This window comes from Amblyomma mixtum, chromosome 1 (genome assembly GCF_055824585.1).
Source record: "Amblyomma mixtum isolate Tamu chromosome 1, ASM5582458v1, whole genome shotgun sequence".
NCBI lineage: Eukaryota > Metazoa > Arthropoda > Arachnida > Ixodida > Ixodidae > Amblyomma > Amblyomma mixtum.
This window is the reverse complement of record NC_143012.1, coordinates 47,654,500-47,669,847: the sequence shown is the minus strand read 5'-3', so window position 1 is coordinate 47,669,847 and position 15,348 is coordinate 47,654,500. Positions and strand designations below refer to the sequence as shown.

General features: G+C 46.8%; 1 protein-coding gene across 1 annotated transcript; it reads left to right on the top strand.

Annotated features, from left to right (window-relative positions):
* The first annotated feature begins 151 nt into the window (after positions 1-151).
* Positions 152-14,397, top strand: Rtc1 (RNA terminal phosphate cyclase 1). Its single transcript, XM_089549775.1, has 7 exons — positions 152-310; positions 1,102-1,173; positions 3,473-3,648; positions 6,715-7,037; positions 8,240-8,399; positions 11,760-11,863; positions 14,159-14,397. The coding sequence occupies exons 1-7, from the start codon at positions 157-159 to the stop codon at positions 14,298-14,300; spliced, it is 1,131 nt and encodes a 376-aa protein (XP_089405901.1). The 5' UTR covers positions 152-156; the 3' UTR covers positions 14,301-14,397.
* The last annotated feature ends 951 nt before the right edge of the window (positions 14,398-15,348 follow it).

Below are 15,348 nucleotides of genomic sequence, written 5' to 3'. Positions count from 1 at the left end.
CAACAAGCACAAAAATATTTAAAAAATTTGTCAATGTGTTTTTGTTTTGAAACTATGAAGTTTTCAATGAGAAAGTTAGAGTATTTGCGTTCTTAGCAGATTAAATAACCGATTCGTAGCCAGACTTGCTGTCAAGTCAAGAGAAGCCGAAAGCAGATGACAAACATGGCGGCGCCCCGTACGGCAGCGTGTTCGCTGACTTTCAGTGGTTGCAATTACTTTCGCCAGCGCCTTGTGCTGTCGACACTGAGCAGCAAACCAATCGAGATTAAGAACATACGCCACAGAGACGAAGAGCCGGGTTTGAAGAGTACGGCGTGCTTTTACAGTGTTTATTTTGTATGCCACCGTGGCCTGCCGGCTGTCATGCTGTCAACCGGCCACTGTGTTGTGGTGATTCTAGCTTGCACCTTCTCCCCTATTTCTTGTTGCCAGTTTCGATACAGTTGTCAAACGTTTCAAGAGCCGTCTTAGTGCTGGAGATGGGCGTGTTGTTTGCGCGTTGCGTTAAACTGTCACCAGTGTGTCCGCAGCTATCAACATGTTTAGCTAGCGCTTGAGCGCCAATGTTTTCGAGAGGTTAACGACAAAGTAGTTTCTGCCGTCAGGCAGTAAAGTTCGGGGTTTATGCAGACACGCGGGCTTGTTAACACGTGCTCTTTTCGCCAAAAGACCCCGGAGTTTTTGTTGATATTTACTTGTCTTGATACACGGATGTTTTTGCGTTTTGCCTCCATTCAAATGCAATTGCCTCTACTGGGACTGAACCCGCAAACTTGTGCTCAGCTCAGCAGCTGAATGCCTCAACCACTGTGCCATAATGAAAGCCCTTCAGTGCAGTGTGTCCCATAGTCCGTGCATAACATTGGCGTGTAAAAATTAAATTTATTTATGGTTTGAAAGGCATCCATAGGAAAGCGGAAGATTACTTTAAATGCTTGACTCTTCTTTTCTTAGTCACCATTGGGTCCTCTTATTAAGAGTATTTCACTGTTAGATCAGATAAAAAAGATTTTGTCCAACTGTTGATACTTTGTAAGCTACTGGGCTGTCTCTATAAGGCCAGTTTAGTAAATGTACAATTTCTTTTTTAATTTTCAGAGTTTGAGGTCGACCTGCTGAAGCTGTTAGAGAAAGTCACCAATGGAAGTGTTGTCGAGATTAACGAAACAGGTGAGTTACTGTTCGTTCTTGGTTGCATATGTCTAGTCGCACATTTGCAGATGAAATGCTCGCATGTGTCCACATACTAATGCACGTTTTGCAAAGACGTAATTTTGGCATTTTTGTGAGCTGCATGCAGCTGGTCAAAAGTAGGTCTCGCAAATAATTTCTGTACAATATTCATTGATATTTGTGACAAGCAAAAAAACCCTCAGGCAATCTTACGAAGGGACTTCGCAAATCTGCATTAGCAGTACTGGTTGTACATTTTGCTTTTACTTGCGCTCTTCTGAAGTGCAAGCTTCTAGAGGACTGAGATGGGTAGAGTTTCTGGAGTGTAGGGGCAGGCTCATACGGGGGAGATGCTTTTTTCACTGATGGGTGCCTTGATGGGTGCTTGATGTCTGGATGTGCACCCAGCGGAGCTTGCTTCCTCCGGTGGATGGAGGCTTCACATGGACACATGCGGAAATGGAGAGGAGACAGAGCATGGCTTTTCACCAAAAAAGGACTACGCTGCTAACGCTGTAAAAATTGTCTGTGTGACCAGCCCATTGTTTCCTATCAACTGTGGCAGCTACTGACTTACTGCTGGGCTATCTTCCCGAAGAGGGTAGGCCGTTTCGCGAGTCAGATTCTGTGAGGTATAAGTTTCACTGTTTGTACAAGTTGAGGTCACAAAGAAGAGAGATGTCTAGGCCCTTTATTGGGCATTTCAATTATTTCTAAAAATGTGTCCTCTAAAAGGCAACTCCTTTCCAGTTGTGGTGGCGTGAACACTCCTTCTCTTGTTCCTTGTCTTTTGTGACTGGTTATTTTCAGCTTACAATGTACCAGGTGGCCCGCATTTCAACCCTTATGTTTAAGCATTTTTTTTCTTTTTATCTACTTTTGAGTCGCTGCTAACATGGGTTCTGTAAGAGCGGAGCATGTGGCATGAGCCACTTACCTGCCTTTGCAGAGTAGGAAGGCTTGCAGATCTTAAGGAATAGGGAAGAAATAAGGTTCCTGCCATTCTCAAAATACACCTTTAACCGAATTCGCGAAGTATTGAGCTTGCGAAAAAAATGTCGTTTGCAGTATCTCAAGACTGTCATTGCTGTTCAGCTTTGCACACACTCGTAATCTTGTAGCTCAGTGAAACTCTTTAAACAGTGAAGCTCAATCGACAATCTTTTGGGTGTTGTGAGATTCTCCTTGCTGTCACCTTGCTTATAACTGGTATTTTCGAGAGAGAGAGAGACAAAGAAAATGAAGCAAAAAAGGCATTGCTTAGCTTCATGTACTATTACGCGTTTTTCCAGTGACTGAGTGTAAAGCATTGTGCGTAATGACACAAAAAGTCTAGCAGGCACAACAATTACTAAAAAACTTTTAAAATTTGCATAGTTTAAAGCATGAAGCTTGGTAAAACCAGTTAGTATCATCATTCTGTACTGTGACGTTTTGTTTGCGTATCTCAGTTATGCAAAATAATTTTGAGTAGCGTACTACAGCGAGCTCTTTAAGATACTGGATTTTCCTAACCTCATCATAGTGCGTTTTGACTGCAGACATCATATGACCGGTGACACATGCTGAGCAGCATTTTCATTTTATGCAACATTCATTATGGTTCCTGATGTCTGCATTGTGGGGTTTAAAATAGGGGAGATATATTCGTTCTCCCCGCTTAAGCGCGGCTGACCCAGTTCAAAGCCGCGCGGACCCCACCCCGTGGTCGCGAGCGCTATCGAGCGCACGGCGACCACGGCGGGCCTTGCTCTGAGGGAACAAAGGAACGACACACTGGCTGACACAAACAAGGCATTTATTGCTATAACAACAATAACGCCAGCTAGCAACAAAGTACACTGAGGAATCGAGGATGTCCGACTCACCAGCACGGTTACGAGCGAACGTTCGCCCACGCTAGGGCAAAGGGATATGCTCCGAGGCCGAACGGGACGGCCTCGGCGGGAGCAAGTTCCGACCAAGAGGCTCCCGTCGACGAAGAGCGGAGCCGCGTGTGAAACGTCCACTCGCCTTCCCGGCCCCCAGGAGAAGAGAGCCAGCTATCCCTCGCGCGCGCGCAGCAAAACGCCATCCGTGGCGCTGGTGTCGCTGCGACGTGAGCGCCCTCCCCTGTTAGTTAAAAGTAACCGAACCGAGAGGAGTGCTTTTCGGGGGGAGCTAACAACAGTGGGGTGTGCAATGCGGGAAAGCGAACGCAGGGGACGAAGGCGCCCCCACAGCATGAAAAGGAGACATTCACTATGGCTCACACTTCACGCTTCTTTTTTTTTTTCCTAAACTTTTCCAAACACAGGCACATGTGTGCGCTACAGGCCAGGGCTGCTGTATGGTGGCAAGGTGGAGCATGACTGTTCCACCGAGCGGGCGGTGGGCTACTACCTGGAGGCCCTGCTCTGCCTCGCACCCTTCTGCAAGAAACCAATGGACGCCACGCTGACGGGTGTCACTCACCACCCACTTGACCCATCGGTGAGCCTCTGGTGTTTATTAAAGGGACAGTGAGGAGAGCTCTATTAATATTTTTTTTATAGCACAATCCAATAGTTCGGCATTTCATGGCTTTGTTGCCACTTGGCCGGAGGCGAAAGATTCGTTTATTTCTAAGAAATTTGGATTCGAAGTTGAAAAGTTTTTCCCGCCGCTCTGATTCAAACTTGGGATTCTCCTATGACGACACAGGACTAAGTGACGTGAAACATGACGTGCACATGACGTAACACAGACTCCGTGATTTCTGACGGCCAGCAGAGCGGTGTAGCAGCAGCCGAAAAGAAAGTTACCGCCAGCCGCACTTTGAAAGCATCTATCGGCTATTGCGGCTGTCGCTACCGTCGCTTTGTTTACGTTTGCACCGGCGTTTTGCCAGCGTTACGATGGATCCCGTTCTTGAAGTCAACGAAGTTCTCGCAAATAGACATCTTTAGCATACCGTGTACCTTGTTACCGCTAGCGGAATACCGGGAGCCTGCCTACACCAGTGAGCCGGCGCTGATTGGTCCCGATGTTGCAGGCGCGCGCGTAGCTGCCGGGCACGTGGCGCCATCTGACGACGTCAAGGAGATTTGCGCATGCATTAGCTGCGCCTCAGTGATTCGTGGCTTCTCGTGTCCCAGTGTTACTAGAAGCATTGGTTCTAGCAACACTGCTTTGTCCTATGACGTCATCACGCTTGTGCTTGCGAGTTTGGCCTGTGGCGGCGATACCTGTATTTTGGTTCTTGCTCTTTTCTACGTTACAAGAGCTTTGTTGTCAGTATGAGTGGTGTTTTTGTAATCAGGAGCTGGTATTCTGTCGATACAAGCCAACTTCAATTTCTCCTTAGTGTCCCTTTAATGTGATAGTGTCTAAGGCCCCGTTCACCAGAAAATCTGGTGTCAGTGTTGTTGGCATTGTGAGCGAGAAATCATGGGTACGGCTCTGGCAGGTGATCCCCAGAGAGCAACCTAGGAGGCAGGTGGTCCACCTATAGGTCACGTGACCTTGAGGTGGCAGTGAGGGAATGCGCAAGTCAAGGCATACCCATTGAGGCCAAGGGAAGCAACATGTGAAGATCGTTCATTAAAGGGAAACTGCATAGGTTTTAGAAATCAACGAGCTTAAGAGGGCCGAATGTTTGAAACTTGGAGGTAAAGCATGCAAAGTCTTTTTGGGATAGCACTTGAAATAGTGAAGTAATCGCCGATTAAAATCTGGCCGCCCTTCAAGCTTCTCCGCAGCGCACAACGCCAAGTGGGGGGCGCATGGTGACGTCATCGAAGGTATGGGTACATTTCCAACACACAGACGCCTGCTTTGAAGGAAAACAACCAACGCCACCGAAGACGAACTCCGCCGAGAGTTGTTTGGCAGCGTCTAACGCGTCAGGGCAGTGTGTGGCTGACGACAGAGCTAATCTGAAATCATACCTTCCGTGACGTCACGCTGAGTTTCCCTGCACTCCTCCGGTGCATTGAGGAGAAGCGCAAATTTCAATCGTCGATTACGTCACTATTTTAAATGCTAGTGCAAAAACACTTGGCATGCTTTACCTACAGCCTACATAGATTTGAATCCTTCAAAATCGCGAAATTCCCAAAAAAGTGCTGTAGCTTCCCTTTAACAGCGCAGCAAATTGACTTTTGACACGGTGTTGATAGTTGGCACTGATACGTTGCTGAGACTGTAACGAATGACTGCAGCTAAGGAAGAAATATGAGACTCTTAGAAGGCATCACAAATGTGATCAGTAGAAGCAGGATAAGGAAGTCTGGGTGCTCTCAGATGACGCAGGCAGCATCTGTTAGCATTGGGGAACAAAATACCGTGAGCAGACCAGTCGACTTATGCTGTCATGTTTAGATAGACCCTAAGACAGCTCAAAGGAGCCTGATGTGCCTTGCCCCAGCAGGACATGCCTGTGTGGGAACAAAGACATTGGGAACAGTGTGGGAGTATTTGCAGGCACAGAACATTCTGCTGGGCGTAACGACAACGCAACATTTCCTTCTTGTCAACTGTTATCTTGTGATGAACATTCAGTGGCACATTACAGAAGGGCACAAGAAAGGATCTCGTACACAGTGTTGACTTCCAAATAAATACCTGTAAAATAAATACCTGCTTGTGTGAAGTACAGAGGGGAACTGTAAATAAATATGGCATAAAAGAGGAATAGGGACTTGGTGAAAAGCACAAAACAAATCAAAAGAAGCTGTTAAACTTTTTATTGTTGCCCAGGATGAAGTCAGTGACAGCTGTGCACAGTAGAGGGAATGCTGGGCCAGAATGTATCATTGCACCCGTGTACTGTGCGATGTCAGTGCATGTTAAAGAACCCCTGGTGGTGGAAATTTCCGGAGCCCTGCACTATGGCGTCCCTCATAGCCCGAGTCGCTTTGGGACGTTAAACCCCATAAACCAAACCAAATTCTGCTGCAGCGCTCAGCTACTGCACATTTTCCTCTGTTCCTTCTTTCACTGCCTCCCTCATCCCTTCTTTGACGACACAGCTGAGCCGTCGACCACATAAGGCACACAGCACATGTTAACTCATGTACTAAGAACGAAAACCACGCAAGGGACGATACACAGGGAAGAAGTAGACAGGACGAGCGCGGACTTGCAACTGTTTATTGAAACACATCTTCCTTCCATCACCAACCCTACGCATGCGCAACAAGCAAACTCTATCTAATCGAGTTCAGGAACTTCAGTTCCTTCTTGTACAGATGGACCGAAGCCTCGCTTACACACTTTTCGGGCCCATATCTGTCATTCTGCCAGGCTTTTCACCCTTTTCTTTTGGGTACGTTCAAGGAATCCTTCTTTGCAAATACTTCCTCAGTTATCTTTGTTTCATTGTTGACTTACTGACTATTCTTGCGCGCTTGTGCACATTCTTCATATTTGGGCACTTTTTTTTTGAGCTGAACTTCTGATGCAGTGAGTTCGATTGAACCTTAAAACTCATGTGTTGCATGCACCCTTGGTGCCTCACTATGACACCTTTTGCCTTCACCTGCATTCGCCCTTGTGTTCCGCCCGCTCTTCCGCCAGGTGGATGCTATCAAGCAGGCCAGTCTTCCCGTGTTGGGCCGCTTCATGTTCACCGAGGGCCTAGAAGTCAACATCCTGAGCAGAGCGGTGGCGCCCCTGGGTGGTGGCCGCGTGCGCTTTCGCGCCCCCGTTTGCCGCGCCCTGCGACCAGTGCGGTTGCTCAACCCGGGCAAGGTGAAGCGGGTGCGTGGCTGGGCCTTCACCGTCCGGGTGTCGCCCACGGTGGCCAACCGGGTGGTCTCAGCCGCCAAAGGCATCCTGCTGGGATTCCTCCCTGACGTGTACCTCTACACGGACCACACGGGTGGCGCTCAGGGCTCCAGGTATGGCGGCTGAGATGTGCTGTGCATCAGTATAGTAGGCTGAGTTAGTTAGCGAAGGTTTTTGCTCGAAACACCTACAATGCGATGAAGACGTGGGACACAGAGAAAGAACCACACTCGGGCGCTGTCGCTCGCAACTGCAGTTTCACTGACTTTGGCACATTTGTGCGGGTCATCATCATCGTCATCATCAGCCTGACTATGCCGACTGCAGGGCAAAGGCCTCTCCCATGTATCTCCAATTAACCCTGTCCTTTGCCAGCTGCGCCCATTGTGTTCCTGCAAACTTCTTAACCTCATCCGCCCACCTAACTTCCTGCCGCCCCCTTGCTACGCTTGCCTTCTCTTGGAATCCACTCCGTTACCGTTAAGGACCAGCGGTTATCTTGCCTTCGCATTACATGCCCTGCCCAAGCCCACTTCTTCCTCTTAATTTCGACTAGAATGTCATTAACCCGCGTTTGTTCCCTCACCCACTCCGCCCGCTTCCGGTCTCATAGCGGGTAGTGGGTAGCTCCAGTATTTGTACAGGTAGCTTTGGCGATGTGTGCCAGGCAGTGGACACTTTTGCAAGAGGTGTGCATCTCTCAGCTTGATGAAGCGGTGCTAAATTGCGGGTGTTTTTATACATCGCAATATATTAAGCTCATTGTGGTCGTTGCAATGCACGAGAACAAATTTTTTTTCAGGAGTGCGAGGTTTGTAAGCTCATTGTGCTCGTTGCAATGCACAAGAACAAATTTTTTTTCAGGAGTGCGAGGTTTGTAAGCAACCCTTATCAAACACTTAGAATGGGTTTTTGTGCTAGACAAGAGTGCTGCTTTTGTAGAAGCTGCTAAAAAACCACAGCCACAGAAGGGTTGACTAGGAGCCCTACCAACAGGATTTCTAAAACACCCTTTTCTTTGGGTACGTTCAAGGAATCCTTCTTTGCAAATACTTCCTCAGTTATCTTTGTTTCATTGTTGACTTACTGACTATTCTTGCGCGCTCGTGCACATTCTTCAAATCTGGGCACTTTTTTTTTGAGCTGAACTTCTGATGCAGTGAGTTCGATTGAACCTTAAAAGTTTTGCGATGTGAATGGCCCATCAGTATTGTCTTGAAGGGAGGGAGTCATCTAGTACCTATTATAGTAAGCTGTCCAGAGTTCACTGAATGCTATTAGAATTCTCCTCTGTGTTTCGACTGCCGTGCTCCAGGTCTCCGGGCTTTGGTATTTGCCTGGTGGCAGAGACAACGGAGGGTGCCTTCCTCTGCGCGGAGGCCATGTCCAACCCCGGGGGAGTTGAGGAGAACCCCAGCATTCCCGAGGACGTCGGAGAGCAGGCAGCACGTGCGCTCCTTCGTGAGGTGTACAGGGTGAGTTCTTGGTCATCATTGATTCACTTCTTCACTTCACTTTATTCACCGTAAAGACCCCCTTCAGGGGGTATTACATAAGGGGTGGGTTAATATATTCAACAATAATAAATACATGTCATTGCAGTATGATACAAGTGGTTACAGCGGATAAGAATGAAGGTGGGCACGTGATGGCGGCAACATCGGCGGGGAGGGCATTCCAGTCAACAATGGTGCGGGGAAAAAAGGAACCTGAAAAAGTTGCAGTGTGCGATAGAGGCCGGGCGATCTGAAACGGGTGTGCAGTGCGATGAGGTATGCGGGTTGGATGAGAAATGTAAGGTGTTTGATTCAGAGTGCTATGGAAAAACTTGTGGAGCAAACACATGCAGGCGACGCGACGGCGAATTTCAAGGCTTTCGAGACCGGAATTATTCTTTAGAGATGAAACGCTGATCGTATATGAATATGCAGAATGAACGAAGCGAATGGCCCTGTTTTGAACTGATTCGAGTTCATTTGTTAGGTATATTTGGTGTGGATTCCAGATGGGACTGGCGTACTCGAGTTTAGGTCTAAAAAGGGTTTTGTATTGAGCATGATGCGTCTTTTTCTGGTAAAGACTATCTTTTAGACACCGGCTGGAGTTACTTCAGAGAGTGGTAGTGCACAGCAACGTTCTGTAACCCAACATTTACATTTTCAATTGCAACTTACCGTGAGTCCATGATGCGAAATTAAGCTTGCTGCGGTGACGCACGCCAGATATAACTTTTTATCGGAAAAACATTTTCCTTCTCCAAGAATAGCTAACTATACATATAATTAAACCCACCATAATTGAGAAAAAAAAGCTGTGTTTTGTTCTTTAGTGGCGTCTTACTAACGTCTAGCGAGGCACAACTTTTCCTTTTCCAGGAGCATTTACTGCATCAGAGTGATGGGTAATACTTTGGGAACAGTTATTATTCACTCTAATTCTATTTCGTGTTCGTGTTCCCTCAGAATCTTTTTTTACTCGGACTGTTTCTTTCTGTGGGGCCTTTGGCCTTGATGGTGCTACAGACAAATATATAATACAAAGCAAAAAATTTGTTTGATGGTAGTTTTACGCTAATGTGATATTACGGATAATAGTTAGTGTCTGAAACAAAGCAGTGGTGCTTTACACACTTCTCAAATAATACACTTCTCACTTAATGTGAAGGTCCTGCTGGAATCGCAAAAGATGCCAAAGCTGGCTGGGTTTTGGAAATAATTATTGTTTCTGAACTATCTAGTTTAATCCATCGCTGTTCTGAGCCGTTTTCATGACAATAAAGTTTTTGCTTCAGTGAAGTTTTTTTGCGGGCTCTGTGAATTTGGTTCTAGCAGGGTTTGTTTGTTAATACAGTGTATCTTGCTTGTCATGCACATGGTTTTGTTTTGCAGGTTCCACATTAATAGCATCCCTATTTATGCTTTCGTTATTATACTACCCTGTTTGCACTGCAGTCACATATGGCACCACTGAAATTGTCTTACTCACACGAATTGGGAAAGAAAGTCTGATTGGACATGAAAATGCATGAGTGAAATCCTAGGGACCAAGCTATAGTTTCTGGACAGAAACAGCAAATATACTTAAATTTAGTACTATCTGTTTTAGGTTTTATAACTCTGCAATTCAAGCCTCAGTGAACTTGTTTCAGTCATCCTTCTATTTGCAGTACAAGGGAGCTGTGAAAGAAATCATAGGCTGACTGGGCACCTTTAACCAAATGCTGTCAACATCTTTTTTTTTTTCTTTCTAGCTGTGCTGCTGCTAGAAGAATGAACATTGCAGTTGATTTTTGATATGTTCAAGCAAAATACCGTATTTACACGATTGTAAGTCGACTCGAATGTAAGTCGACCCCCCCACATCACAATTGTAAAAAAAAAAAAAAGAACTTGAGGTCATTTAAACTTGGCCTTTATTAGTAGAACTAGAACGCGGCAGTACTATCCTGTGGCCTCCGCTGATCACCAGCCGCTATCGGCTGCCGCACGCGGGAGTGCCCGTGGGCACATTCCAAAACAAAAATGTCTTAGTCACGGGGCTACTCGTCCACACTTGCGCCATCGTCCTCGCTAGCGCTGCCGTCGTCATGTCGTCATCACTGCCGCAGTCCCACAGCTCGTCGTTCTAACATCATCATGCAGTGAAATCCTGCACTTCGCAAAAAGCCACATCATGACATCGCGAGGAACAGCTGAAAATTTTGCCTCGTTGTAGCTGCCACTCCTGTATCACTCAGTGCGAAGGTCGAACTTGCGGCCCGGCGCGCAGTTCGTTTCTTCGGCATAAAGAATGACAGACATCTTGAATGTAGCCGCGAACGAGCGCCGGTCGCTTATCAGACCTGGAGCACAAATGACGAATGACGAAGCACTACATTAAAAACTTGTGAAACGCGGCCGGCAGTAGTCGAATGTGTCACAGCCAGAGAGAAATTACGCGCGAGCGGCGTCGGCTCTTCCGTCGGCTACTGACACTCCCTGGTGCCGCTGCGGTTCGGAGGGGGGTGCCGCCACGATTGGAACAGCAGCCCTTCCATCAACTACCGACGCTCCCTTCGGCGCCGAGTGCGCGGTTGAAAGTAAACAAAAAAAATTAAGAGTAGAACGCGAAGGCGTTATCGGGCCGCCGCCGCTTATCAGCATACGCAATCTGCGGCCACGTGTGGGGAGTGGGTTGGTGCTGGTTTGCTGCTTATCGACAGCCACCATCAGCGGGCTGCCTCGCGCGAGGCGGGGATGCCGGTTCTGCGCGTTGACATAGCTGCTCAAGGCAAGAACGATGCGATGGAGCCGCCGAGGCAAGAACGATGCGACGGAGCCGCGCAGCAAAAAATGCAACCACGCTTGTCTCGTTTGTCTCGCCTTTATTTATAGTGTGATGCTTTGGTTTCGATTGTAAGTCGACCCCCCCACTTCGGATTTTCAAATTTTGAAAAATGGGTCGACTTACAATATGTACTTGTGAATGTGCAGGATTGGGGAACAACTGTGCCGTACCTTGAATGTAGACCACTCGCCTTGCTTATTCAGCAGTTTTTTGTTTCGGAGAAATATGTTGCTGTAAAGTTTTCACTGATTTGGCCACATAGATGTTTGACTGCCCGAGCTGGGTAGCAAAAGTCATATTTTTTTTCAGTTAGTGCAGACATGACAAGCTTATCCGCCGTTCTAGAAAACCCTAACTTCTTTGGCTCTGTGCCGTGTAAACGTTTGGTGACTGTGTCAATAGCTTGTTAACCTTTTCAGAAGTGAATAACGGCTGATGAAAGTTTGATTTCGTGTAGACGAGGAAGGTACTGAAGGGATGAAAATTTTTTGGTGTCCTCCACTGTGCAGGGGGGCTGCGTTGACTCCTCCAACCAGGGTCTGGCAGCCCTGTGCATGTGTCTTGGACCTCCCGATGTCTCCAAGTGCATCGTGGGACCCCTGACTCCATACACGTAGGTCTACGTGCATTAGACTGCATTCATCAGGAGTCACCTGTAGTTGACTAAACCGTAGAGTAATGAAAAGAAATTGAAGGACTGTACGATGGGGGGCTAGTTGGTAATCCATGAACTAAGAATGAAAACCACGCAAAGGACGATACACAGGGAAGAAGTAGACAGGACGAGCGCGGAAGTGGTAGCAGCGATAAAACTCGTGCACATCGTGCATTGTTTCTCGAAGGAAAGATGACATAAAACAGAGCCCCATGTAGAAGAAATGAATTGAAGGAGTGTACGATGGGGGGCTAGTTGGTAATCCATGAACTAAGAACGAAAACCACGCAAAGGACGATACACCTCGTCCTGTCTACTTCTTCCTTGTGTATCATCCTTTGCGTGGTTTTCGTTCTTAGTTCATGAAAAGAAAGGCTCATTGCTTATTGGTTGCTATGTTTGTTGGCCTAATCTGAACATACCGAGTGAATGCACTCTAGTCATTAAATTGACAGTGTAGAGGATCACCTACTTTCGCCAGTCCTGAAAGTCTCTTTTAGTTAGTGGAAGTATCAGTAGGTGCCTTTGTATTTTATTTTTGAGTCACATTTTCCAAAATCGTGGACCATGTGTTTTGATAAGCTCTTGTTCTTCCGCATTCTATAGTATGTTTTAAAATCGCATCAACAAGGTTTTACCTTATAATGGATCCTGTGATATGTGCGCGACTTGCCAACTAGTTGCACATTTATGTTGCACTACACACCTGAGAAATACAGGGTCTGTTCTGAAAGTAGTAGGACTGGTTTTTTCCTGGGCGAACGGGCGGACGAGAGGTGGCCTGCGCGTGCAGGATCGTTGAAGGGGGATATTGGGAATGCTGGGGAAAATCGGCAGTCGGCTCTCGGCCGTTGAAGAGAGGAGGTCGCTTGTACTGTGAACCCCTGTCGAAACGTCTCGTCACGCAGAATCGTCGAGCGTTTACTGGATCAGCGATACGCGATCAAATTTTGAGTAAATCTTGGTAAAATGGGCAAAGGGACTCACAACATGATTAAGGAGGCCTACGGTGACGCTTCCATGGGTAGATTAGGTGTTTTTTGAGCGGCACAAGCTTTTCCAAGAAGGTAAAGAAAGAGTGGAGGCAGACGACCGCTTCAGACGCCCTTCGACCAGCAAGACCAACGAAAATGTGTAGCGAGGGAAACATTTACTCAACAGTGATCGTAGAATGAGTATCAGAATGATTGCTGATGACTTGAGCATTCCTCAAACCCAATTTTTTGAGATCGTGACAGAAAACTTATCCATGAGGAAAGCGTGCGCGAAGTTGGTGCCGGGAGTGTTGTCAGAGGAGGAAAAGGTCCTCATTCATCATCTGAATGAGGACCCCGATTTTTTGGCCAGCAGAAGGCGGCAACGCTGCCTCAGCCCCCCTACAGCCTCGACTTGGCCCCGCCAGTCGTTTCTCTATTTCTGAGAATAAAATCGACGCTCGAGGGGAAACATCACGGACCGGTAGAGGTGGTTCAACAGGCCGTGACGAGGGAGCTAAACAGCATTCCGGTCCAGGCCTTCCTGGAGGCGCACGAAAACTGTAAAACTCATTGGCAGCAGCGTGTAGGTGCGGAAGGGTGCTACCTTGAAAAATTGTAATCGTCTGTACTATTCTCTTGAATAAATTTTGTTTAAAAAAATGAGTCCTACTACTTTCAGAACAGACCATGTATAGGATAATGGTTCTCAAATAATGTATAGGATAATGGTTCTCAATCTGTTTACCTTCGGGGAACGACAGCAGCTTTCAAAAGGTGTTGACAAACCCTGTGTCCTGACTCTGCTTCCTTTGTTCCTGGCATGCATGCAAGTGTAAGGACCGTCAAGAAATGCCTGAGGGCAATTAATGACTAGTGGCTGTCTGGTGCAACAGTCTGCTGTGAGTAATTACTTTGCGATTGGTCTCAAAGTATAAAGTGGCTAAAGGAGAGGTGGCAGTTGAGGCATGCATGGATATAGACACTGAGGCACTTAAAAAGCCCTACAAGGAACTGGATACTATCACGAAACCCAGTTTTAGAACCCCTGGCTCAGGGGCTCCGGCACTTGAACCTGGTCCTTTTATGTTCCGGCATCTCTATCAAACAGACTTCACACCGAAAAGTCTTGGTGGTCTGTGATTACTATACTGACCCGTCATCGTTTCGTGCGGCAACTCTTTCTTGAGGAAGCTCTTATTGCTACCCTAATGCACAGTCTTCTTAGACCGCTTTTATTTCAAGAGTGTCTTGTAAAGTTGCACCCTGCTTCCTGCAGGATACAAATGTTGCGCCATCTGCGGGACTTCTTCGGAGTGACGTTCAAGGTCGACGGTGACCGTCCGGGCATTGGGGCACCCAAGGTGCAGCTCACGTGCGTCGGAGTTGGGTTCAGCAACCTGGCCAAGACAACGTCTTAGCACCAACAGCGTGATGTTGTCTTCTTTTCACACTTATCACTATGCCCAATTTGTTTCATATGGCATGGTGCTTGTAAATAAATTAATATGGCACTAATTTCTGTTGGTTTTATTTGTCTTGGCACAGTGGACTGTTCAAAAGAAAGAGGAAACAGGAACGTCATTTTAGGTTCATGGTGCAGGGAATCTCGCCAAACTTGCTACAAGAAAAAAAGTGAAAACATTCTCCACCAACACTGCCTCAGTGTTCGACTTAAGAGCGTTAGTTACAGGAGCTTCAAGTGTTTACATCGGTATGCTCAGCAAGCGTAGAGAAGACCAAATCTAAACATCCGTGAGGAAACATCTCTTCTATGACAAGCAGCGCCATCTACCTCATGTATTTTGCACTACTATTGTGATTTACAGCCACCTTCACTATATCCTGTATATTTCCTCATTATATTAGTTCATAAGTTTATAGATGTGTGCATCACAACACTAGAAACCGGGTGACACCATCCAGAACCCCCCGCGACAAATTGGTTCGGTCGTAATGGCCGTCTGAAGGGCCTTGGAGTGCATGGTTTCCAGCGGGAAAGGTCGTCGTTGCTAATCCCACACATATTTCGGGCTTCATCTCAATGAGTGATTTTATCCTCAAAAACATGCCAGGTCATTTGACACCACTTGGAACATTCTGCGTCGAATGGGTGGCTGCCAAGTTTTATGCAAATGGTGATCCCGGGGGGGGGGGGGGGTCCCACTTCGATGGCCGCTATACTGGTACATATAGTATAGGTATCAAATGAGACGCTACGCGCCCACTGCTACTTTTGGATGTAGTGTGGTCAAGTGGTTACTGTTCCAGTCAATTCACCTTCATTACAGACAGACGCATTCTTGACAAATATAAGTAGTAAGAACAGATAAAGTACACTTTGTATATTACCATTTCTTCATACATTTTTTTATCTTGCAACTTGTTTAGTGCGATTCCGTTATCTATGAACAACCAATTTGACCCTATTCTTGCCTTGTTACCTGTTATTTTAGGTTCAGTTAACTT